Below are 26,726 nucleotides of genomic sequence, written 5' to 3'. Positions count from 1 at the left end.
CTGTGGGTGGTCTGATCGCAAACTTGTTCATTCGCTCCCCCAATACACACCCAGGGTGCGAAAGGAAGCTGCACAGAAGAGGACTGTGAAAGTGTGGACTGAGGAGGCTAATGAGAGACTGAGGGACTGTGTCCAGACCACAGACTGGAGCAGGCTCTGCAGCTCTTATGGAGATGACATCGACCGCCTTGCGCACTGCACTGTGCCAACTCGGAGGGTACGGTGCTTCTCCAACAACCACCCCCCTGGGTCACCCCTGAGCTCAAAGCCCTCTTGAACAAGAAGAAAAGGGCTTTTAACTCAGGGGGCAGAGATGGAGGATCAGGCGGTCCAAGAAGGATTATGGGAAGAAGCTGGAGGAGAAACTGGCCCAGAACGACGCACGAGACGTATGGAGAGGACTGAGGAACATCTCTGGATTGGACAGGGTGCCAGAGGGACATCTGATGGAGACCAGCACTGGGTGAATGAATTAAACTGCAGCACACCCCAGCCCCCCCTCACTCACCCTTCTCACATCAGACCAGGTGAGGAGAGTGCTGAGGTGACTGAAGCAGAGGAAATCTGCAGGACCAGACGGCATCAGCCCCAGGCTGCTGAGGACCACTGCGGACCAACTCTGTGAGGTCCTCTGCCACCTCTTCAACCTGAGCCTCAGCCTGGAGAAGGTCCCCATCCTGTGGAAGACCTCCCGTGTGGTCCCGGTTTCAGTGGCTGACTGAGGCACCCTCAGTGCAGGAAGGAGCGCTACTGCAGGTCCTTCATTCCCACCGCTGTCAGACTGTATTGTTATTATGTGCAATAACCTCTGTATCTGATAATACCTGGAATCTGTGTCACTCTATCAACCACATCTACCTCCTCTGTGATTGCACTAGAAGATATTCTTATTTTATTTGCCATAGCTATATTATATTATTACACGGTTGCACCATCAATACCCCCCCCCCCCTTAAAGTCTTAATATTGACATGATATATAGAAGAGCTCACTAAAAACAAATAATGGGCAAAGGTCAGGAACACTGTTTTTATCAGGTTGCAGTCGTCAAACGAATGATCCCAAATTCAGTTTTACTGATTTAACCAACAGACACTTTGTAGAAACAAACAAACACTTTATTTGGTGTGTGCATATGTGTGTATTAAACATCACTGAGATAGAGCATCGAGGCAGCAGTGGCAAGTAGGGCAACAGCAGTAGCCATGGCAACACCTAAACAACACAGAGGTAAATCAGGACAGTGCTTGCACAAACATGCATATCATACCTTCGTGGTTGTAATGTCAAGTAGTTGAACTGTAGGTGAACAGTGACATTTTTTTTACCAATGTAGTTGTTCCTCTTGGGCTCCAGCACTTCAACAGTTTCCACAGTGGACTCTGGAAACACACAACACACAATTTGATAAACCATAATAATAAAATACCTCAGTAAGTTATGGATGGAAAATCACAGAATTCTGTTACTTCAGCAGCAGCAAGTTACACCAAGCTTTACATGCAGCTGGTCAGCAATCCTGTTTCTTTCGTAGCTTATTTTAAAGGTTATAGGAAATCTGTTGAGTAGTGATATATGATGCTGCTGTGAGGATAAGGTGGCTGAAATTAATGAATGCAGTGTTTCCACAGTCTAAGAAAATGTAAATGGGTTTTAGAATGTGACACTGGACAGTGGATACGTTTCTATTTACAGATTTCTGGCAGAGCAAACAGTGAGTCTGCCTGCACTCAGAGATGTTATTAATATAACTTATTGTTACTTCAGTGAGATGTTTGACCTTCACTCTGCAGAATGATGTATCGTGCAGAGTCAATGTGTAGTGTGATGTGGAAAACTGAAGCCTCCAGTGCACATGCACATACACAAAGAATGAACTTTTCAGTGAAAAGTTAAATATTTGAAAGGAAACATTTGCATATTTCTGGAGGTTGGATTTTTCAATGAGGGACAAGGAGAAATTGCGATTTTATGAATTTTTATAAAAGTAAATTAAGCTATTTTATTTTTTGTGTGAGGACACACCGTATCAGACACACTATTATTCAACCGACAGTTCACTTTCATCGGTGTGAAAATCCAGCTTTATAAACCGAAATCATGAACCACACGGTAGATCTCTTCCCTACCTGCCGCAACATCTCTCTCTATGATTTCAGCAGGCGTTTCCTGCCTGGTATCCAAGTCTTCCTCGGCTGCATCAATGTCCAGCATCTCCTTCAACCTGTCAGTCACCTCAGACTGGCCCTCGTCACTGAACTGGTAGTCACACACACACACTGGCCCGCTCGGTTTTACTGGACAGAAGATACGATGAGGGAGACAGAACTGCTCTGAAAGAGAGACAGAGGAAAAGAGTCAGAGGTACGGTGAAAATAGTGGTTGAACACTTGGAAAATGTGAGAAGGAGATGGTTAAACATTTTGCCTAATGATTCGGTGGTGATGATTCGGATTTCAAGATTCAAGATTTCTTTATTGTCATTGAGCATGACATGTCAATGAAATTTGCATAGCACCCCCCATGTTAGAAACAGGATAATTAGAAAGATAAGAAAGATTATAAAATGAAAACATGCAGTAAAAATATTCCTAAATACAATAAAAATGAAATATAAAATATACTAAGATAATAAAAATATACTAAACAATAAACAATAAAATATACCAGTGAAATGTACCAACAGAATAAAATATACAAACAGAATAAAATATACACAGTGAAATGAACCGACAGCAGCTGAAATATACTAAAATGTATATAAACAATAAGTGATAATGACAGGATAATGGAACTTTAAGTTTGCTTTCATTTCAAAACAATCTCTTGAGTCAGTTGCTATAAAGAAATCATCATTAGGCAACTTGACTGACAGTGTGGTCAGACAAACATGTGACCTCAGAAACTGCTATTATCAGCTGGCATGTCTACTCTTGTTTATATAAATGTTCAGCATTACAATAGCAGCAATACGAATGGCAAAGCTTGCTCCTTGTCAAGTTATTAAATGCTGTTGTTAGCGCACTAGCCATGCTGGCTAGTGAACAAGCACTGTGCAGGGTCAGGTATGGTGTTTACTCATTACTTTCATCATTTAAAGTTTTACCTGTGACATGCTCAAACATTGTGTACCAGTAGTACAAGTAAGAGTGAGAAAGTCTGTGAAGTTACTCTGTAATGTCAGTGAAACAGCAATGTTTATCTAAAGTCAGCCAACATTAGCTAACAATTAGCCACATAAGCATTACCAGAAAACATTAGCCACCATAAGCCACCAGCATATGATTGGTGGAGGAAAGTCTGGTTAGCTTGTGTGTGTGTGTGTGTGTACCTGTCTGTTGTTTGTCTCTGCTGCTGCCCTTCCTCTCCTCCTCTGATATCAGCAGCTCTTCCAGCAGCATTTGAACTCTTATGGCCACAGTAGAAACCACGTCCCTCTTCAGCAGCTGTCCAGAATGAAGATTTCATGACACAATGATGAATTTGTCTTCATTTGACAGTGCCTTTTATATTGAAGAAAGCGCTACCTTTTCGGCCAGCCTGGCCTTTGGTTTGTTGCTGTGTATGTAAGCTCTCCCGTGGATCGCTCCTCTGACCGACACACTGCCTCCACACTGCTGGACCACATCTGTTAACCTCTGGTCATCCTAACACACAGGAAATCAGTAGCTTCAATCTAGCTAAGATATAAATATATATATATATGTCTGTTTGCATGTGTGTGAGTGTTACCGGTGAGATGAGCAGCTGAGCTGTGTACGTCTGTCTCACGTTCCTCTTCTACAGAGAAATATCAAACACAGTGGGTTAGAATTATACACCTGTCTTCACACAGTCCAGAGAATCAGTTGGATTACAGGTGACAGCAATCTGCGTTGGACACCTCTGTCAGCCCAGGAAAGTTCAGGGCCCTTATTTATGAAGTGTCTCAGACTCACTCTCAGGACATGATTCTGCTCAAATTCCAGTCTGCCCTCACAGAGGATATATATGGGATCATCACGTAGCGATCAAAGTTTATGATTAAATTGTTAGGTCTGAGGGAATGATCACTATATACAAAGCAACATTTCCCTCTCATAAAAAAGCATAATGGACATCAGAGCCCTGTTTCAGCAAGCAGGTTTAATGAAAACTTTGACTTTAAGATGAGGGAAACTGTTTTTTCTGTTCCAGAAAGACAGGCAACTTCAACTCTGGGTCAGTTACTGTGGTAACAAACTCTGTGGACCTTGTCCGCTCGCTGGCAGGTTTTCTCCAACAAACCGTGACTTTCTCTCTGACTCCTCCCATCCTACCGAGCCTGAAGAGCAGCCAGACACACCTTGTTGTTCCCTCTTTCACAATGTCCATATCAAAGCATGGAACACATTAATTTACAGAGGTTTACAGCTTTAGACACATTGAAATCCTGGTTAGATATTAGTTTGTTACCCAAGGACTATTTTTAGCATGACCACTTGCTGATCAATCTGCCAGAGACAGCAATCTGGATCCATCCTCAGCTGAGAATAACATCTATATGCTGTCCTTCTTTGCTACACTGTGACTCTGTGGACAGTAAGACAGCCGTCAGGTTAGCAGCCAGTTCCCCTGCACTCAATCATTTATCATTTCCTGTAGAAATCATTGTTTAAACCTTCTGTACGAAGCTTTGGAAACGTAAGATGCTGATCATTGCACAATCATATTGTGATTGGTTGCACTGATGTAACATTCCTATTGAAGTCAGCACACCATATTTCTGAGTAATGATGACTGTGGCGCAGCTGAAAAGACTTTACCATTCTAAACTTTCACTAAATGTAGTTTAAAAGGGATCTTTTGAATACAGGCTGCATATACCTAGTTTAATGTGTTTTTAATTCAATTATTGCTGATAAACTATGGCTATTCAAAAATCCAATGTAACATATGGCAGGATTCCAGCAATTTGTTATATATGAAGGAAATTCTGGTAAATGATGAATGAATGAACTAAGCTCAATAAAATGAAAGAACTCATTTTTCCACTCCTGGTTTTTAAGATAAATGTCATGGTCCACAGGGGCATGCATTCATATTTTAAGCTCTGCTAGATTAAAATGGTGGCTGTGCTCTTTATTTACCTGTTGTCATGGTGAATCAGAGTATCAGAGCCCCATTGATGGTGGCTTTTTTTCATTCCGAATGCACATGCTTAACTCAGAGTGAACATTCTCAGAGTCGATTGAACTAATTTTGATCCATTGTTCTGAAACCAAAAACTCTGAGTTTCCCATCTCAGGGTTAGTCGACTCAGAGTTCAGGTTTGTTAAACCTGCTTCCTGCAGGAGCAGCAGGAAAGAGGTCCACATTGAAACAAGCACAGAGGGATGAGTGAGTGTTACAGGCGCTCATCAGAGAATGAAATTCAATCAGGAAAGCCCGTTTGAGTGACAGATGCATGGGTTTGAAGGCTTATCAGACACAAAAACACGCAAAAAGGTGTATAATGCAACAAGAGAGGAACGAAACAGCCTAATTGTCTGTCTGCAAATGTCCTAAGAAAGTAAACAATTCATTTTATACAGAAATTACTGTCAAAGTGCCCTTGGCCGAAGGCCGAAAATAAGATTTGTTAGCAGCCTTCCTTAAGTAAATAGAGGATTTATAGATTTACTTTGTGAACTGTTTCCTCAGTGTTGGTTAGATTTATACAACCTGTCCAGCTGTGAGCTCTGTGTCCTCTGGCAGCTTTTTTCCATCAATCAGACAAACTCCACTCTGAATCTGGTGTGCCCACACTCTCAGTCCCTCCTGAAACAAAGCATGAACTGTAAACAGTTCCACTGACATTCCTGAAAATTTAATGTACGTGTGTGTGGGTGTGTGCGCGCCAACCTTCAGACATTTATCGATGTTTTCTGTAGAGGTTCTGTTGTCTGGCAGTGGTACCAACATGTCCACATTCAAACAACATGACATCATGCTCCAGGAGGAACACACACCTGACTGGTACTTCCAGTCTGCAGGCTTGGCCGTGCTCTGGAACAGCCAATGACACTGATATGATTCATCGATAAAACACTGTGCTGCAAGTTTAAGTCTAAACATGTCAAGCCTGAGAGTTCATCAGTCAGTTAAAATGCTTGTGAGTGTCCGTCACATGTTTGAATCCTAATTCCTTGGTCCAAATCATGGCAATTCAACAGATTTGGCCCCATATTAAATCTTGAGGACATTCGAAATAATGTGGACAGACCTTTGGACTATGGCTGCAGATGGAAGCTGAAATGAAAAATGTAAACTAACCTTGGGATCTTTGACATCAAAGGTTCTGCAGACGGTTCTGATATGTGGGGTTAAAGAATATCCAACCCGTCATCTGGTAGCAACCCAATTCAATGAGAAGGCCGTGCAAAAGGATACTTTCTGGTTTTAGGGTTGACATGCAGCGTGACGCAGTCTGTGACATCATCATCTGCAGGGTTCCATAGATACTCTGAGGAGATCAGGTTCTCCACTGCAAAGACCAGCTGCGCGCGCACACACACACACACACACACACACACACACACACACACACACAAAGATCAGAAGGATTAAACACACTCCCAGGTACATACACCTAATTATAAGTCACTCACTGCCTTATTTTTATTGTGAGGCACTTTGTGACATTTTGCTCTTGAAAGACACAATATTAAGAAACGTAGTAAATACACATCAACAGAGTTCTTAGTAGGGGACACTTGACGGCTGTGTATCAGACAGCTGATTTTAATGATTTTCTGCCCCCTAGTGGCCAAACATCACTTAATGCAGCTTTGAGAGTGTGTACACGATGTCCACAAACAGTGTGTTTATCAGAATCTCACCTGTCGCAGTGTGGTTAGTGTGTCCTTGGCATCAGTATCAGTGATGATGAAGACTCCCAATACAGACAGGCCGCCGGGCAGCATCCTAGACACCTGAAAACAGATCAAATAGTAGCAAATGTAAACTTTAACACTTCACAGCAGTTTAAAAGCCTACAAAAACACTTGACCTTTTCTGGCAACCACAGCTGTCTTGCTGCCACTTCAGCTGTTCAGTTTTGCCATCGAACACCAATGGATGTAACCCAAAAGCTGTAAAATACATAATAAAGCTCCATCTATTTGAATTCTATAATTGTGTCATTGCATGGAGCTATGCATTTATTTTACACCTGCCTCAACCCTGTGTAAGTCTTTCTGCTACTGTAAAGCATGTCCCAGTGTGTTCTAAAAAGCGTCCGCACTCTGAGTTATCATGCAGTACTCTTTATTACGCACTTCAATACTTCAAGACCACATGAGAGTGTATTGGAATAGTACTGGGATAGGACTTAGAGTAGAGTATTTGCTGACCTGTCGAGCATGCTCAGCCACCCACTCCTTGTCCAGAGAGTTTCCAGATGCTGAAGAAGACTCCTCCCCTTGAGGTGTCCGTGTTGCCATGACGACAAAATCCCTTTGGGCTGAGCTCTGAAATGAAATGGTTACTGATCAGTCAGTCACTGTATCTTCACTCCACATACAATACATACTCTTCCACACCATAATGTCATATTATGAGTGCAATGCTCCAATGCACCGGACAAAACCGACCGATTTATTAGCTAGTTTACACCCTGAACAGATCTTCCACAGCTTGTTGAGCAAAAGATAGACTACATACAGATGTTAAGAGTATAACCATACCTGTCCAATAAGCAGGCCCGTTACTGGACCGGCTTGTTGTTCACATAGTTTAGACAAATATCCCTCCACAGCGTCTTCAACTATATAACCACGACCCATGCTGCCTATGGAGAGGGTAGAAAGAGATGAAGAGGTGATACAACACGCATACACAACAAAGTCACCGTTTGTCTTCATCAGTAACTTGTGCTTCTGCAAAAAGAAAATATCAAGTGAAGATTTGACAAAGACTTCACGTTTAGCGTTATCTACACAAATACACGACTGACTAAATTCAAAACCACAGGTAGTTAAAGCACGTAAGTCGTATGGTTTTAGCTAACCGATATCGATTTTACATTTAGCTAACGTTAGCTGGTCAAATTTTCAATTCAAAAAGGTTCAGAAAGAACCTATCCATGTATCCTGTGAGAAATTACCTGACAAAAGCCAAACAGTAGGTAAAATATGAACTTGGGGGTAGTCAGCTTGCTGTTAATTTTGACAGCTGGCAGTGGTTCGTCAGCAGAGCCAAAAAACTCAACTTGTGCTCCGTGCAGTGACGTATTTCCGTCGCACGTCTCTGTCGTAGTGAGTTAACCGAGGTCAAATGGTCAAGTTACAACATCCTAAACTTCCGTTCAAGATAAAACTTGTAGTAATCACTACAATCAGTGGTTAGTTATAGACACGTTAGGTTTTACTTACGTTGCACTTCACGTATGTACATACTGTGATGACGGCAATTACATTTTAAAGCACAGTTTCTACACACAACTTCTAAAGGCAACTTACTAAATTGTTATACTGAGAATGAAATAATTGTAGCTGTGTAACCTGTGGAGCAACTACACTGGTGCGGTTGATGTGTTTCTGTCAAGGCTTCCTGGCTGAAACTAGCTAAACAGACTGGTTTTCAATACATTGTGTTTTACAGCAAAAACAGCAACTCTGAGTTCAGTCACTGCAAATCCATTCATGGACTGGTGTTTGTCACTTCGCTGTCGGTGTAGCTTCCTTGTCAATGATTCTTTTATTTTGAAAGTTTGAACTGAATATCCCGCCTTTGTATGTATGCAACTTGACACATTGTCGGCAGGTTGTCGTGGGGTTTGTAAACGGCAAAGAGAACGAAATAATTTCACTCGAGGCTGGTTTACAAGTGGCGTTTTTTTCGTGGGCGATAGGTGGATATGGCGGCCGTCCTGCTCCAGGTTCTGGAGCGGACGGAGTTAAACAAACTCCCGAAAGGCGCCCAAAACAAGCTCGAGAAGTTTGTAACGGAGCTGCAGAATGCTAACGAGGCGCTCAAGACACAGCATGAGCGCTTCAAAGCGGACAGTGGTAAGTAGCTACAATCATGTAGAAATTAGTTAGCTGTGAGCATGGAAGCTATCATGGAAACGTCACGACAAACTCCACGACCCTATGAAGCTTTCCTCTGGCAAATTCAGCCAAAAACCAATGTTGTGTGTGCGTTCGACAATGCTTACAACCGGCCGCTAACGGTAGCTCCGATGTCTCGTTAAGGCTAACTTTGGCGGAAGAGAATTAACGTTTTGCCAACACTTCTTAAAACTTGACATCCTCGGACAGTATTTATGAATGTTACGGTGTGTTGAATTAATGCCGAATTGAAGAACAATTCCTAAGCATTTGGTAAAGGTTTGTTATGTTTATCGTTATACATTTGCTATTCACGGAGAAATCATTATATTATTATAGGTTAAATTAAAGTCAAGTTTGGTGTGACGTTTTGTCACCATTAAAAGTAGTTCAGCCGAATTCAGCATCATGAATCTGGGTTAATTCTGAAGTTGAGAAAACGAGGTTTCCCATGAGTCGATCCTACACGGACATTATAAATGTCATGCATGATGGTCGTTAATGTTAAAACCTGCAGTTACCCTTATGTGAGATCTGCATATGTACTAAATTATTCATCAGTGAAACATTGATTCATTGTGTGCATGTCCTGTTGCACACTGCGATGCCTGTTTACAAAGCGGAGTAGCTGCTGCCAATAAAACCTGTTGCTGTCTCAAACTGTAGACAGTAGTGAAAGATAACATAAAACTATATTTGTCTGTGTGTTGTAAGTTCAATACGAGGATGTATGCTCGTATGATGTGTGCTCACATTGAATGCTCTCTGCCCCTACAGAACAGCAGTACTTTGATATTGACAAGAGGCTGGCGGAGAGTCAGGAACAGATCCTGTCTGCCACCAGAGACCTGCAGACACTCAAGGAGGAGAATAAAAAACTTAGTGAGTTTTCAGACACTGCTACTGCACTATTAACATACACCGTCTCACCTTCAGTTATTGAGGGACCAGCGCTTCAAGTACACAGTTGCCACTTCCTATACACAGCTTCCTGAATTAGTGTGTAACAAAGTGTAATTCATACATTTTAACAGTTTATTAAATTAGTAATTCTTCTATCCATTATGCTGTTGGCTTAGAATGGCCACAAGACACCCAAGGGCATGTACAGGTTTTGTGCAGTGTTGTTAATTCCAATGCAGACCATTAATATATTAAAATGTCTTAGATACAATCTTTTACCCAGCAGTGGCAGGTGTCCTATTGCTGTATGCTGGCTAGATGAACACAGAACAAGGTTGATAGTTTTATTCTATCTGCTTTTCTTGATGTAGCTTAACAGCTACAGCTTCCAGGTATTAACTGCACTTAGAGCTGTAAAATAGTAGTTATGTTACATATTTTCAAATGGCAAAGTCGATTTAGTTTTAACGTATGGACAGAAGACCACAGTATTGTGTTTTTAAAGTGCAGTAATACAGTATCAACGAAGAAAATTCTCTATGCAAAAATGCATTGTGTTAGAAAAGTCAGCGGATGCAGTTCCTCCTCCTACTCACCCAATTTGAAGGACCAGAGCATCACATTAAAGACAGCCTTTTTTTTCTCAAATCTACGTGGTAGATTTGAGAAACCAGAACAAATAGCTGGTACTGTCTGTGATCATTAAGTACAATCCTGGGATGATTTGGAATCAAGCGAGGAGCTGCCTGTCCGCATATTTGCAGTTTAATTTTTAAAGGCTGTGGTGCCCTGGACCAATGATTCGTATGTGAGATGATCTTGAAACTACTTTCCCCTTTACAGTTAAGGTTGACCCTATGATCACCAATCCAGATAATCTGAATAGACTATTCATTTGAGATCTAATGTGCTGTAACCTTTAACTGTTACCACACAGTGTAGAGATAGTTGCTTAGACTGTGGCTTTAAACATACAATACAAAAAACTTGAACTAGTGCTGTCTCCTGTTTTCTGTCTGGGCCTCAATGTGGGGAGTGTCTCAATGCTTCTCTCTGTGCAGATGAAGAGCTGAGCACTCTGAAGGGAATAGAGGGAGAGACTTCTGAAGACAAACCACCACAACAGGTAAACATTTCCATGCACCTCATGAGGACAGAGTGTTAATGATGTTCTGTTTCGTTTGGGTTGCTCTGGTGCTTATGGAATGATTCAGCCAAGTATATGTTTACTAATTTCCTGTTGATAAACCAACTCTGCAATCACGTGTCTCAGAAATAGCTAAATAATCCAGATTGTGTTCAAAGTGATACATGTAATTCATCAATCTGTCATGTGCCATTTTTGTGAAATGAAGAGCAAACAGTTCACTCATGCTGTTTTATTTAGTTTGACATAGTGACCCAATCTTTTGGGACCTGTTGTAAATATGTATCACAGAATCACCTGTGTATCAAAAATCACCTTTCAGCTCTGAAATGTAGAATGTGGAGCACATTCTCTGACCATGGTTGACATGGTGGAGCTTTAAGTGTCATCATAAACTGATTAAATTGAAGGCTATATGACCCTTCATTTTAAGTTATTCAGGCAACCAAATATTTATAATTTTCAACAAACTCTCGATAGTATTATAGTTTTTGTAATCTATATGTGTGTGTGTTTGTGTGACTACAGCAAACGAAGACCAAGTATGAGATTGAGGCAGAGAAGAGAGAGCTGGCAAGGCTGCTGGAGAAGAGAACGCAGGAGGTGGAAAACCTAACCGGTAAGAAAGAGGGCTTAAACCAGGGGTGGGCAGACTTTTTCACTTGTGGGCCACAAAGGGTTCTAAAATTTGACTGGGGGGCCGGACCAGGAGCAGATGGATGGAGTGTTTTGGTAATCCACCTCATAAGAGAAAATAAAATATCATGAGATATGTAGAACACATGTGCTTTAATTTCAATTGAAAATGAACAAAAGCATTACAACTAAATATCTGTCTTTGAAGTCCCACAGAACTGAGCTATTTATTGAAATGACTCTTTTTATTATTTTAAAGCACTGAAAGTTGTGTTATCCTTAAGGATATTATCATCATCAGTCTCCTCCTGACTGTCTTCATTTAAAAAACGGTAGGAGATGCAGGTCTACTTGTCCTCTCCTTCTATTCAATCATCCCTAATCCCAAAACTCAACAACGAGCAGCACGAGGACGGAACAGTGACAACGCGCCAGTATGTGGAGCGCGTTATATTTGATCGCGTTACATTTGCGCACTTGGTTTTGAGAACGTACGTGCACCTGAGCACCACATATGTGCATCCCTTAACAGACAGAACAAATTAGTTTCAAATGCATTTTTTACATAACACAACGGAGAAACGTACTTTTAATTTCAGTGGGAACAGTGTTGTTGGTCTCCCTTTTTATCCAGCGCATCAAAGTCTGGAGTCAGTTTTCTTGCTGTATCATAGTCTTTAAACACCGCCTGATCGGTGTTCAGTCAAAAATATTTAGTTGTCCACTCCTTATTAAAAACTGGACATTCTTAGCTCCGCTCATCTTTACAGAAGGGCTGAGGGTCGAAGAGTAAAGCGCAAACGTGGAGTAATACGCTTCACCTCAACAAAGCTCAATGTATCTAGAGTGCGCCATCTATTGGGAAAAAGCCAGAATTGCAGGGAAAATAAAACATTAACAAGGTTTATTGATATAATTTGTTCAAGTTCGGCGGGCCGGATTAAATTTTGTAACGGGCCGCATATGGCCCTCGGGCCGTAGTTTGCCCATGCCTGGCTTAAACACACACACACACACACACACACACACACACACACACACACACACACACACAGTGGTAACAGTCTAGCCTTGTGTTTTTCATGTTTCAAGTTTATTTTATTTACAGTGCATCCGGAAAGTATTCAAAGCGCTTCACTCTTTCCACATTTGGTTATGTTACAACCTTATTCCAAAATGGATTAAATTCATTTTTGTCCTCAAAATTCTACACACAACACCCCATAATGACAATGTGAAAAAAGCATTTTTGAGATTTCTGCAAATTTATTAAAGATAAAAAAAACTAAGAAATCACATGTACGTAAGTAATCAGTGCCTTTGCCATGAAGCTCAAAGTTGAGCTCAGGTGCATCCTGATTCCACTGATCATCCTTGAAATGTTCCTGCATCTTAATTGGAGTCCACCTGTGGTAAATTAAGTTTATTGGACATGATTTGGAAAGACATACACCTGTCTATATGAGGTCACACACTTAACAGTGATGAGCACAGTGGCCTCTACCATCCATAAATGGAAGAAATTGAGAACTACTAGGACTCTTCCTAGAGCTGGCCAGCCGTCTAAACTGAGCGATCGGGGGAGAAAGTGACCAAGAACCTGAACGTCACTCTCAGAGCAGCCAGATGGAAGCCACTCCTTCGTAAGAAGCAGATGCAACCCATCTGGAGTTTGCCTAAATGCACCTGAAGGATTCTCAGACCATGAGGAACAAAATTCTCTGGTCTGATGAGACAAAGATTCAACTCTTTAGCATGAATGTAGGGCGTCATGTTTGAAGGAAACCAGGCACCGCTCATCACCAGGCCAATACCATCCCTACAGTGAAGCATGGTGGTGGCAGCGTCATGCTGTGGGGACGTTTTTGTCAGCGGCAGGAACCGGGAGACTAGTCAGGATAGAGGGAAAGATGAATGCAGCCATGTACAGAGACATCCTGGATGAAAACCTGCTCCAGAGACCTCTTGACCTCAGACTGGGGCGACGGTTCATCTTTCAGCAGGACAACGACCCGAAGCACAGCCAAGATATCAAAGGAGTGGCTTCAGGACAACTCTGTGAATGTCGTTGAGTGGCCCAGCCAGAGCCCGGACTTGAAATCCATTGAACATCTCTTGAGTGATCTGAAAATGGCTGTGCACAGATGCTTTCCATCCAACCTGATGGAGCCTTAGAGCTGCTGCAAAGAGGAATGGGCTAAACTGCCCAAAGATAGAGTTGGTGTGCAAAGCTTGCAGCATCATATTCAAAAAGACTTGAGGCTGTGATTGCTGTCAAAGGTGCATCAACAAAGTATCGAGCAAAGGCTGTGAATACTTATGTTCATGCGATTTCTTATTTTTTTTTATTTTAAATAAATTTGCTAGCATTAAAAAACACATTTTTCACTTTGTCATAGTGGGGTGTTGTGTGTAGAATTTTGAGGGAAAAAATGAATTTATTCCTATTTGGAAAAAGGCTGTAACATAACAAATGTGGAAAAAGTGAAGCGCTGTGAACACTTTGGGATGCACCGTATATGGCCCAATAGCACAAATGTGCCACAATAGTCTTTACAATCTACAGCATACGACGCCCTCTATTCTTAGACCCTTTTTTAAGAAGGAGTGCCATTGTAAGTTTTTTTTTTTTGTGAATTGTGTGTGTGTGTGTGGTTGCAGAGGATGTGAAGCGTCTGAATGAGAAGCTGACAGAGACCAGCAAAGTCAAGATGGAGCTGCAGTTAAAACTGGATGGTATACAGTCATCTGAGGCTTCTGTACAGGTACGCATCAGGTTTCATGGAAAGCTCAGTGTTGAAGCTCATGTGAAATTGCATTAAGCTACAGTTGGTCCAACGCTGGCTCTAAGACAGCTGTTGATCGTAAAGAAATCCAAAGAAAAGAAATTCTGCAGCTTTGTGGCTCCTGACTACGGACCATGAAGTTAGTTCCTAAAGCAGTAGCAAACAACTTCTATTTTATTGGAAGTCTCTAACTTGTAATGCACTTTCATAATTATATGTTTTGTGTTTGTATGTTGTAGCACCGGGAGAAGCGCATGGAGCAGGAGAAAGAGTTACTTGAGAAGAAAATCGAGTGGTTAACTGCAGAACTGAAGGCCAAAACTGAAGAACTGTTGAACACCAACAGACAGAGTGGCAAAGAGATGCTGGAGCTCCAGGGCAGTCTGAAGAACAGCAAGGAGCAGGTAACATACAAGCAAATGACACACAGAGCAAAAATGCAAAAACTTAACAGTTTAATGTATACACAAGCACATCAATGGTATCTCTGTTAGCTATTTGTACAGTGAGTGATCTTTGCAAGAAGAAAATCTGTTGGGAAGTCACATAACCCTCAAACCTCTTGAGGGTGTCTTTTGAAATAATTTGTCTTTTCAACAGGTGGCAAGATTGGAAAGTCAGCTTACTTCTCTAAAGCAAACCAGTGAAAGCCAGAGTAAAAGAGCAGCGGACCTCAACGACAAACTGAAACAGGTAACATTGACACTGAGGTCCTCAAAGCAGGGACTGCTGACTCCTCTGATGTCCTAGCTGAAACTAAGGTGTGACCTAATGGTAGCCACAGATGTTGAAATAGCGTTCTCCTCCTTTTTTTTTTTTTTTCTTCCCCCATTTCTGGATTTTTTATCAGTATATGTATGTGTTACACAGGACAAAAATATTTATTATGACTGGAAAAAAGATGAAGTTAGATTGCGCCATTCAACCGTAACAGACATGTAGGTGTGAGTACCCATGTATTGTTTGTTGTTCATGTATTGTTTGTTGTTCATGGTCTGTATGTCTCTCCAGGCTAAAGATGAGCAGAGTGCCATGGAGGAGAAATACCGCAATGAGCTGAACGCTCACGTCAAGCTGTCTTCACTCTACAAGGTGAGAATCACTGCAGGGCACCTGGGATAAACAGTCTCTCAGATTTTTTGAAAATAGTACTAGGCATTATCTGTGCATCGTAATGTCGTATTAGTCCCGGCATGTAGTCAGTTTGTGATGTCTGCTCTCCCTGTAGGGGGCAGCAACAGACATGGAGACCAAGAACCAAGAGCTGAGCAGAGCAGTGGAAGAGCTCAGCAAGCTGTTTAAAGACACTGGGGAAGGTATCTCTCCACTTTTTATCCAGTTTTGCAGAAAAGCGTTGCAAACTGCAAATCCGTGTTGTAAAACGATTAGGTGATTGCTCCCCACTGATTTGTATTGGGTACTCCTTTCAGTTTGCAACCATGAATTTCTATCAATGATGACCTGTATGATCGATGTCACTGTCTTTGCAGCCAATAAGGCTCTAGAAAAGAAGGTGTCTGAGGGAGACGAACTAAAGACTCGACTTGAGGCAGAGCTCAGAGAGAAGATCAAGAAAATGGAGAAAGAGCTGGAAAATGCCACAATGAAGGCTGCTGGCAAACAATGCTGTAAGAACACACACACAGAGGATTTTTTATGTCTAATTTTACAAGTATGTTTGTACACATGACCACCTTCATTCCTTTTTTGCTGCTCCAGGTGCACCCTCTCTGACTGAGGAGCAGTTGGACTCCATGTGTCCATCAGCTGCTGCCATTGCTGCAATTGTCAAGCCTGGCATGAAGTTCTTTGATGTGAGTTAAATGAAACATACCAGAGCTGGGTGACATGTTGACATGGCATGACACTCTTTATACATTTAAAACATCAGTGAATCGTCATATTAGCTTGCTGTGGCCTAATAGCATCTGACAGTACGCAAAGCTGCTTAAACTTAACACTTTAAAACAATTCAAGCTCAAAGCTTATTTTATACCACATCTTCACATGTTTATTGTCAATTCAGTTCTTTGTGTTGTCGCTACATATATAGCAGGACAAAAGAAAAAGAACAGAAAGTAAAGAAAAATTGACACCATGCAGTGACATGAATGCAGTTGGAAAGCCTTAAAGGATAACTTTCGTTTTTTACAACCTGGACTTTATTTGTAGCATTAATTACGACCATTTAGACACCCAGACAACTTTGGTGGCATTTGGAGTCGTTTTGAAGAAATTAGCCCCAGAGGAGCGGCGCGTATATCCGTATAATGCGAGTTATCGGGGCACCCGTGCGTAGCCTCTATAAACGCATAATCTGCGGCGAAACTTGTTCATATTCCAATATTTTGTTGAGATATACTGGTGCTATTCCCCTCTGAGCCCGTGGTGGCATGTTATCAACATCTAGTGTCTCTAGACAACTACTTCTGACGTGGATGACGTCATTTTCGAGCGCCGCGCGCTGCGAGCAACCAGCCACAACACGGCTAACTCTGCGGCGGTCGGCTAGTTTAGCTGTAGTTTGCGACTGTTATTTTTCACAAAATGGATGAATATTTCCCGACTCTGAGGAGGTGGACGATGACTTTGTTTACGATGGACGTCCTTACCGTTTTGAGCCAGAGTACACGGACGAGGAGCTCGTTGAAAGGAGTACGCGGAGGCAGAGAGAGGAACAGCTGGCCAAACAACAACAAACGGCTGCGCGTCCACGAGTAGACGGTAACTGGTGGTGTTCTTGTGGACAATGTTCATCGATGACAACAGAGGAGGAATGCCTCTGTTGCTCAGAGTGGGACTTGCGGCCAGGAGATACGCGTCTGGATGTATCAATAAATGTCTGTATCACAACACTGGAGGATTTCCGCGCAATGATAAACTTCTGGCAAACAAAACCAAGGCAAATAAACAATCTGTACATATGTGTACTACTACTACTACTACTACTACTACTTACACAATCGAAAGTTGCCCATTTGGTCCTGCAGGCTTTGGCTGGGTCTTCCAGTTCACTTTAGGGACACGAAAAAACATCTCCACCACAGCCCGGTTTATCATTGCGTGGAAATCCTCCAGTGTTGTGATACAGACATTTATTGACACATCCTCCTCTGTTGTCATCGATGAACATTGTCCACAAGAACACCACCAGTTACCGTCTACTCGTGGACGCGCAGCCGTTTGTTGTTGTTTGGCCAGCTGTTCCTCTCTCTGCCTCCGCGTACTCCTTTCAACGAGCTCCTCGTCCGTGTACTCTGGCTCAAAACGGTAAGGACGTCCATCGTAAACAAAGTCTTCGTCCACCACCTCAGAGTCGGGAAAATATTCATCCATTTTGTGAAAAATAACAGTCGCGAACTACAGCTAAACTAGCCGACCGCCGCAGAGTTAGCCGTGTTGTGGCTGGTTGCTCGCAGCGCGCGGCGCTCGAAAATGACGTCATCCACGTCAGAAGTAGTTGTCTAGAGACACTAGATGTTGATAACATGCCACCACGGGCTCAGAGGGGAATAGCACCAGCATATCATAACAAAATATTGGAATATGAACGAGTTTCGCCGCAGATTATGCGTTTATAGAGGCTACGCACGGGTGCCCCGATAACTCGCATTATACGGATATACGCGCCGCTCCTCTGGGGCTAATTTCTTCAAAACGACTCCAAATGCCACCAAAGTTGTCGGGGTGTCTAAATGGTCGTAATTAATGCTACAAATAAAGTCCAGGTTGTAAAAAACGAAAGTTATCCTTTAATCAGCAATTAACTGTGACTGTTATTTACATATTGTAAGTTTTTAGATACATTTATGTAGTGATAGACCGATTAATCAGTGTCAATATTCTCACATTTTGAGATTAACAGCATCAACCAATTGATGAGGCTGATTAAACCAAAAATGTCTACAAACACAATGTACATTTTTTTATTTTCAAATATTCCATGTTCAAGTGATAGTACAGTGTTAAATACATGTTCATTAGGACCAAAAATAAAGAGAGTCTGCTGGGTGGGCCAACGTTGTTCTCTTTATTTATTTTTGTAACATTACAAATTGTCATTATGTCTCAGAAACAAGGAGATGCTGCTATCTGCTGATAGATGCTGCAGTTCACCAAATCTATATTTTTTGTTCATAAAATATTTGTTTTCAATTACACATGGACATTGATCCATTTTTTTTAATTTAAAATATGTACACTGCAGAAAGAGTGTAGATCTGCCTAAATAGAGACAATGTAGACAATAACATTCCAGCCCACTTAAAATAATCAGCAATAATATACTGTCCGTGCAATTAGTTCTTGTGGGTCTAAAACAGAAAACCAGCAGCATTATCCACTGAAGCGTAGAATGTGGCTCTGGTTAAGTAACTAGTCTACCAGACACACTATGATTCTCTGTATTTGATGTAGCAAGTCTGAATTCTTCCTACTCTGTCCCTGTGTTCAGCTGTATAACGCGTATGCAGAGTGTCAGACGCAGCTTCAGCTTGAGAAGCAGGAGACCATCAGAGTGAGCAGAGTGCTGGATGAGATCGTCCAGGAGGTCGAGTCCAAGGCTCCTGTCCTCAAGCGTCAGCGAGAGGAGTATGAGAGCATGCAGAGATCCATGGCCTCCCTGTGCAACAAGCTGGAACAGGCTCGAACGGTGTGGAATGACCGTCTGTGTTTGTCAAAGTGTACATTCTAATGTCTTATCACATACGTTTATTCACCTTTTGATTCTAGATAGGGGAACTCCAGAATATGCTGCTATCATACCAAAAATCATGATCTCCATTATTTTGGTCAATTATGATTATTGAACACAATTATTCATTGAGTGTGGCTTTTTTTTGAGTTTACAACTTCTTACAGTGGACTTCTTGAACTTAAATATAATTTGCCATAAAACAAGCCTTAACATATTGTGTTGAACATGCATTTTGTTGACTTGTTGTCATTAGGAGATCTACAGTTTGCAGAAGGAGAAAGAAGAGGCCAAGCAGCGCTGTGAAAGCATGGAGAGAGACAAACTGAGGACAGAGAGACAACTAGAGGATACATCTTCACAGGTACACACACACATGCACAAAACAATGCATGCTTTCAAATTAAGATGTTACCTTCATCTGCTTAAATCCTCACTCTTCATTCTGTCCATGTGATTAAACAACGTGTGCAGCACTCTGTTAGGAGGAAAAGAAGCAGACCTCATTAGTCAACGCAACTGATCCAGTTATCCAACAATAATCTGAAAAGAGGATTTATGAAATATTCTCTTCCCTTGTCTCTCATCCAGGTATGTGCTCTTCTGGTAGAGCTGGAGGAAGCCAGAGGTAATCGGGTGACCAAGGACGATGGCAGCTCCACCAACATTTCCAGCACTTCAGAGGTCATCAGTCCACAACAGCTGACCTTCTGCAGTGTGCAGGAGCTGCAGAGGCAGAACCAAAGCCTGCTGGGGAGGCTGAGGGAGCTGGAGGAGGAGAAGGACAGACAGCAGAGCCAAGTAACATCAGCACGGTAATAACTGCTATTACTGTTTTGCTTTTTTGGTTGTTTTTTTTTTTTTTTTTTTTTTGGCATGCTGGTACAACAGCTGACTCTGTTAGTGAGGCTTTTGCCTAAAGCAATATACAAATGGTGTACGATCCAAGCCGGCTCAGTTCCAATTACTACCTGACACAAGTGCCTCAAAACTGCAGGCACAACAGGTAAGATGATAAGGGTATAGAACTTATGGAAGAAAGTTTGAGCATTTTTCATGGGAAGAGCATGGTAGGTGAGTTGGTACTCTCCAAGGAGGTGGGTCTTCAAGAGATGACTGATCGAGGGAGCACACAGGAGAAGAGTCTGAACTGAGACTTCCTGCATCGCACTGACAGAAGCAGTAGTCGTTGTTCATTTGTAGATCGGCCTGCCACATTCGGCGCGCTAAAGCTTCCCATCTGGCCGGCAGAATATTAATTAATTCAGAATATGTGCACATCTAACATTACTCACCAGTGGAAAGGGTCCCGTCTGTCTTAGGAGTGACTGTAGATTAGGTGAGCCAAGAACTATAAAATTCATGGTTCACCCATTCTACAAAGTATTCTCCAACTCTGCTCCCAGGATGGTCATTCCCTTTTTATTTGAAAGTCAGGCCCCCACAACGCCTGCTTTGAAATATTTCTGACCCTTGGACATATGTAGTTGAGGAGCCCTGGTTTACAGGGTATGAGAGAGTCAGAGTAATAACCCACATTTATGACATGTACTGTCAAAAATGGAAAGTAAGGAGATAATGTACTGTCATTCATTGATGATATGATGCAATTTAGTTAGTCAGACAGTACATCAGCAGTAAGATTTCAAACTGGCATTGGCTCCAACAACCAGTGACATCTTTCCAGAAGTTCAACCAAGAAACCAGCCAATAGTCCAGTATCTTCAGCTTGTCACGCTGTGATTTAACAGGTAAATCATGTTTCAATCGAAGTGAGAAGTGAAATAAATGCTCTAATGTTCCAAAAACAAATTAGCATAAAAGATATTGAGGTAAATCTGATACGTGTTTTGATTTAGTTTATATATTTTATCAAATTGTGTTAATATCCCAGCCCCGTTGCACACACATTTCTATCTGTTTCTATACAAGACAATTCAATGGTTTAAGCTCAAATGGAGTATTGATGAACAGTGAAGCTGCTTGAAATGTATTATAAACATTAGCTCTGTCTCTGTGCTTCCCTTCAGTGTGTCAGAGTTGGAGGCCAGTGTGGAAAAGCTTCAGAAGGAGGTGGAGCAGCTGAGAGAGCAGAGGAACCAGCAGAAGCAGCTGGCTGACTCCAGCGCCAGACAGAGGGACATGTACAAGGCCCTGCTGACACAGAGCACCGGCTTCAGCCTGCCTCCTCAAGGTGACACCACAATGCTAGCATATTTTAGCCCTTATGTTGAATTAGGGCTATCAATGAATATTCAAAATTTTAATATATATATATAATCAAATAGTTAAAAAAAATCAGTGCATTCAGTGGTGAAAATTATTTTGATTGTGGTAAAAAAGAAGCACCGCCACACTGGCTGCACTGTTTTTGTATCTACTCAGAAAATCTGTTTCAGTCCAACATATTTAAATCTCTCTGGTCTTAATGTCTGGTGAAAAATAAATCCAGAATTGGATGTGAAAATAGTCTGGCACCATGTGCTGTTTTCGCTGCTTGTCATATATCGGTTCTCTCGCAATAAAGAGAATTAAGATTTAATCACAATCAAACCACAATTGGTGGTGATTTCTGGATCAGTGAAAGATGAACCAAGAAGGTTTGTGGTGAGTTTGAATGAAATTTCTGTTTCTGTAACTGGAGTCTGGAGGCTTTTGCAACAGCAATAACAGCCTTTTCTGATAAAACAAAAGGGATCTTACTCTTTAATAAGAAGATATCTCTTTAGGGACCCTTTCCATAATGTTGTCAGACACTTCTTATAACAACCTGAGCCTGTCAGTGACAAAAACAAACACACTTGATGGTGCACAAACGTCCAGAGGGTTTAAATTGAAGCTTGTTTCGTGGCTGCCAGCGGCAGCGTACTCGCTCAATACTGAGAAAACTTTAATAATTGTTGTCTCCATTAGTCAATTTTTTCACAAAAATATGGTAAAATAGGGTCCATAATCAGAAAATTACTAGTGAATTAGTTTTGAACAGTCTGTGTAATGCTGTTCACCTACTGAGGTCAAATTTTCATGTGTGCCTGCAGGTCCAGATTCTTCATCCCAGCCTGCACAAGTCAGACCCTCAGTCCCAGCTACTCGGTCTACTCCTCAGAGAGCTGCTGCTGCCGAGTCAGCACAGACTGCTCAGGCTAAGGCTGCTTTGAAACAGGTACATACAAACATCTGCACACACACTGGAATCTGCCTTTCTCATCATCTTCATATGAAACGGGTGGGGGGAATCCTTAAATCCTGTTGCTGTATTAAGTAAATGTATGTTTCTGTGTTTCCAGCTGAATGATGCCTTCACCCTGTATAAAAAGGAGAAGGCAGAGAACGACAGGATGTTGAATGAAACGAACGACAAGCTGCAGAAGCAGCTGACAGAACTCCGCTCCAGCCACGCCAAGCTCACCTCTCAACTAGAGTTCAGCAACAAGAGGTTTGTTGGATCCAGCACTGCTGCACTTGCCTTGTATTCCAGTCCTTGGAGATCATTTTTATGTAGTTTGTGTTAACTCTGTGTGTGTCTTTGTATGTCAGGTACGAGATGTTCCAGGAGACTGTATCAGCGTACCGCAGAGAGATCTCCGCTCTACAGGACAGGAGTCAAAAAATGGCTGCGATGGCCCAAAGACACGAGCACATCATCCACACAATGAGCCAGGACCTGCGACAGGCTAACGAAAAACTGGCACTGGAAGAGGTGAGGAAGAAGAGAAGCTTGATTGTTGTGAGGCTAGATATGATGGTGGATGGAAGTCAACTGCACTGTGAGAGTTGGATCTAACAAAGTGAAATCTGATAAAACAGTGTCACTTTAGTTATATGTTCAAGACTTAGGAAATGCATTGCATTTATTCAGCTTTCTGCATTGGTGTTGAGCAGGCTGATCATGCACAGTAGCTTTTGTTCATGTTGATACATCTTTCTTGTGCCACTCAGTTTCGGGCTTCAATTGCAGTTTTCTTTATCTGCAAGTAGACTACAAAAGCGTCCTGATACTTAAAACACTGCTATCAGTTTGGGGGCACTAATGTGTCGACGTGGCTCTTAGCAGAATAACACATTATTGTGTAGGTTTTGCACTAATGAAGCTTTGCCCCTATTGTAAAGACTATTGATAAATACACAAAGTGTGGCTGCTATTTGAGAATCTTTTCGGCATGTACACTCCTCTTTTGGTGAGATGATTATTTCTACTTTACCTTATGAACAACCAGCATGCTGAGTTTTGTACAAATCTATTCGGACTGCCCTGTCCTGGCAAAGGCCATATCTCACAAACAGACAACAGTTTTGTCAACATAAATAACTGCACCACTTCCTCTGGCTCTCTGTCCCACAACGGTGCTTCCCCTCACCTCTTGACCAGGCCCCCTCCTGCCTTCCAGACCTGCTTCACCAACACACTCCTTTCCCCAGCCTCTGCTCCACTGATGTTCTTATATGTTATGTGTTATATAGTGTTAATATCTTGTTTTTCATGATCCCTTTTTAATTCGTGGCGATTTTGGTGAATTACTACCAAAAATGTTACACAAATTTTGAACTTTTTAATTCTGCCCTCTGTCTGCTTCTCAATCAGCTAATTCTTTAATTTTCCTCTGTGTGTGTCTGCAGGTGCGTGTAGAGAACTTGACTAAAGAGAGAGACATGTTAAGACAAGCAGAGAGTCGACTCAATCGAGAGAAGGAAGCCATGCTGGCTGAGCAACGGAACCAGAACCTGCTGTTCACCAACCTGCAGGCTATACAGGTACCATATCGCACAACAGTGTTTTTATTCTCTGTTGATTGAGTTGAAACAGCTCACTTTGCTTTTTTTAACATTTCATACAATAAACATATAAAGATCTTAGGAAGCTAGAGTAATACAATGAATTCTTCCTGTTTACAGGCAGAGCGTGCATAAATGTGTTCTGAAAATATTAGGTTGATTGTCCCAGTAGTGTGTAAGATTAGCTAGACCAAATGTATGATCCCTTTCAGGGTTACTCCTGGTCGAGATAATAATGACTTAAACTGACCACAGTCAGAGGTGAAATGGGATTTCCTGCATCATCTTATTGCAGCCACTGTGATTCAGGGTTTGACAGTCTATGCTGCTACAAGTCAGCAAACATTCAGATGAATCTTAAATTCTTTTTTTTTTTTTTAATGACTCCTGTTTTCCTTCTCGTCTCATATTGATGTAGGTGACTATGGAGCTTACTGAGGCAGACACTCGCCAGCAATTCAACAACAAAATAGAGCATCTTGAGGCAGATCTGGCTTCAATGAAGACCAGGCTGGACAAGGAAGTAGCACAGAGACACAACCTTGGACGCACCATGGACGTATGTCAAGTTTATGTGTTTAATGCATCTGTATTTACATTTGCTGTTAGACACAGCATGTAATCTTGTCTAATCCCGCTGTCACCCCCGCCTCATCACCAGGCACAGTTGTTAGAAGCGAAGAAACAGCTGGAGACCCAGAACACCTTGCAGCAGAAGACCCGGGAGTTGTTGCGTAGCTCTGAACAGCAGGTGGCAGCACTGAAAGCCCAGCTGGCTAGTGCTTCTTCCTCTGAGGCAGTCACCACCTCCAGCAACGCAACCACCCCAGCTACCAGAGCTGCAGGCCTCAGAGCACCGCTTAGAGGTAAACAGCAGTACTCAGCAATGGTGTGGACACCTAACAGGAGCTTCAAAAGGCGTCAGTCACCACTTAAGTGCTGAACAATACATCAGACATCTGAAAAGTTGAGGTGTATACATCAACACAGGTTATTGTTGGAAATGGTTGATAAAAGGCTAATGCTGTCACTGAGTGTTCATGTCTCTTTTCTTGTCTTGTCTCTGTCAGTACGTTCTCCAGTGCCAGCAGCCTCACAGCAGCCCAGCCAATCAGAGCAGGAGCTTGCAGAGGTGAAAGGTCTTCTGCGTACAGCTGAGGAACAAAAGGCCGAACTAGCAGAGCAGCTAAAGAATGCTAATACTAGTGTGGAGCAGTACAGGGCTGTGGTCCTCACTCTGGAAGACAGCCTGCAGAAAGAAAAGGAGGTGCAGCTCTTTAGTTTATTTTTCATAGTAATTCAACAACATACTCTTCCATCTTCTGTTTTTGTCATACATCTTGCTCTCTTAACTACTCATATACACCTGTCCACACATGAGAACTGACCCTCCTCCATTCTTTAGTCTCGCTCCCCTCTGGAGATCCGGCTGAAGGAGTCAGAGGAGGTGCAGAAACAGCTGGAGAAGAGGATTTTAGAGGTGGAGAAAATGAAGCAGCAGGAGCAAGAACAGAGGAGAAAGGCTGTGGATGCTGTAGAAAAACAAGTAAGCCTGTTCCACACATTTATACAAGTGAACCGTTGTGGGAATGTTGTTACACTCTGTCTTTTATCAAGGTTTCTTTAGTGGAATTGTGCCTGTTAATTAGTTGACTACGATAACCTTCCCGAAACATCACTCCTGCTGTTGCTTGTCCACGTGAGAGAGTCCTTTGTCATTTGAAATGATGAGAGGATTATCAGCTTAATCTGCAGCTCCTCTTGGCATTAAGGAGGAGCAAGTTACATATTCCCCTCAGGATTTGGTAGAGACCAAAAATAGAGCTAAATGACAGTGACTTATATTCATCAGGTGGACTGAAAAATGACTCCAAATGAATGACGGTACTAATACGAAGCTGCTAACCAATGTATAAAAAACCAACTGGTTGTTAACAAGGTACCATATCAGCTTACAAGGTGACATGTCAATGTCAAATTTGTTTCTGCTGCCTGAAAAGTTTACAAAAAATCAGTTTTTGTTAATGTAATAACCTTTTAACAGGGTAAAAGCTTTTGTTTTTTAGGTGCCATTTCAGAAGTTGAATTAAAATTTACTGTTGTTAAAGGGTCAGACCGATAAATCCAGCCATTATCTATTTCTGTGATGTTTATGTACAAAAAAAAAACTATTATTTCTATTAGCCACTATGTTGTTGTTGTTTTTTTTTCCCACTCCCACAATAAAAGACATCAGTGTCCTCAAATCAGCACTGGTCTGTCTGGCTCTACACCGGGATAATTAGTATAATCTTTAGTTATCAGTTTTGTTCACCAGCACCAGAAGCACAATAAAACAGGAGAAAAAGGCTAACCTACTTTTCAATTCAGTCACCTAATAAATTAGTCCAACAAACTGTATGGCTATTAAGGCATCTTAGACAGCCCTGATCAGCAATTTCAGTTGTACTTGAACTTGACTGCATTTTTGCACTGACAGCTCACATACAAAGTAGACCTCTGTTTTAAGTGTATAGTTCCTGTCCCTGCTGTCTTACCAAGGTATGTGAGCTGCAGCGCACTCTGAAGGCCAGCCAGGCAGAGCAGCAGGAGGCGCTGGAGAGAGCAGCCGCTGCTGTTACACTGGAGCAGAAGGCCATACAGGACAGCCTGCTGCAGGTTCTGTCACACACACACACACATACACTTTTTCACCAACATTCAGAACATCACACTGGATATAAGCTGTGTTAACCTCA

General features: G+C 42.0%; 2 protein-coding genes across 3 annotated transcripts in view; one reads left to right on the top strand and one right to left on the bottom strand.

The window, feature by feature from the left end:
- Nucleotides 1-1,100: 1,100 nt before the first annotated feature.
- odr4 (odr-4 GPCR localization factor homolog) lies at nt 1,101-8,214 on the bottom strand. The gene is made up of 14 exons (XM_041948879.1): nt 8,105-8,214; nt 7,686-7,789; nt 7,353-7,469; nt 6,840-6,932; nt 6,391-6,497; nt 6,274-6,310; nt 5,863-6,006; nt 5,683-5,778; nt 3,733-3,780; nt 3,528-3,647; nt 3,332-3,446; nt 2,130-2,333; nt 1,329-1,382; nt 1,101-1,215 (listed from the first exon to the last, which is right to left on the bottom strand). The coding sequence occupies exons 2-14, from the start codon at nt 7,782-7,784 to the stop codon at nt 1,145-1,147; spliced, it is 1,305 nt and encodes a 434-aa protein (XP_041804813.1). The 5' UTR covers nt 7,785-7,789; nt 8,105-8,214; the 3' UTR covers nt 1,101-1,144.
- Nucleotides 8,215-8,777: 563 nt separating this feature from the next.
- LOC121615073 (nucleoprotein TPR-like) overlaps nt 8,778-26,726 on the top strand; it is a 34,373-nt gene continuing 16,424 nt past the window's right edge. For both annotated transcript variants that reach the window (XM_041949240.1, XM_041949239.1), the window contains exons 1-24: nt 8,778-9,008; nt 9,828-9,932; nt 11,015-11,079; nt 11,629-11,719; nt 14,398-14,501; nt 14,762-14,926; nt 15,123-15,215; nt 15,534-15,614; nt 15,751-15,838; nt 16,013-16,150; nt 16,242-16,336; nt 18,976-19,173; nt 19,472-19,579; nt 19,807-20,030; nt 21,246-21,409; nt 22,254-22,378; nt 22,503-22,651; nt 22,753-22,915; nt 23,833-23,967; nt 24,407-24,547; nt 24,650-24,854; nt 25,059-25,255; nt 25,394-25,534; nt 26,530-26,646. In XM_041949240.1, the coding sequence (XP_041805174.1) occupies nt 8,858-9,008; nt 9,828-9,932; nt 11,015-11,079; nt 11,629-11,719; nt 14,398-14,501; nt 14,762-14,926; nt 15,123-15,215; nt 15,534-15,614; nt 15,751-15,838; nt 16,013-16,150; nt 16,242-16,336; nt 18,976-19,173; nt 19,472-19,579; nt 19,807-20,030; nt 21,246-21,409; nt 22,254-22,378; nt 22,503-22,651; nt 22,753-22,915; nt 23,833-23,967; nt 24,407-24,547; nt 24,650-24,854; nt 25,059-25,255; nt 25,394-25,534; nt 26,530-26,646 (3,243 nt within the window). In that variant the 5' untranslated portion in view covers nt 8,778-8,857. The remainder of the gene's footprint in view (nt 9,009-9,827; nt 9,933-11,014; nt 11,080-11,628; nt 11,720-14,397; nt 14,502-14,761; nt 14,927-15,122; nt 15,216-15,533; nt 15,615-15,750; nt 15,839-16,012; nt 16,151-16,241; nt 16,337-18,975; nt 19,174-19,471; nt 19,580-19,806; nt 20,031-21,245; nt 21,410-22,253; nt 22,379-22,502; nt 22,652-22,752; nt 22,916-23,832; nt 23,968-24,406; nt 24,548-24,649; nt 24,855-25,058; nt 25,256-25,393; nt 25,535-26,529; nt 26,647-26,726) is intronic.

The sequence above is a fragment of the Chelmon rostratus genome, chromosome 12 (genome assembly GCF_017976325.1).
Source record: "Chelmon rostratus isolate fCheRos1 chromosome 12, fCheRos1.pri, whole genome shotgun sequence".
Taxonomy (NCBI): domain Eukaryota; kingdom Metazoa; phylum Chordata; class Actinopteri; order Chaetodontiformes; family Chaetodontidae; genus Chelmon; species Chelmon rostratus.
The sequence above is the reverse complement of the archived record's forward strand: the minus strand, read 5'-3'. Positions and strand labels throughout refer to the sequence as shown.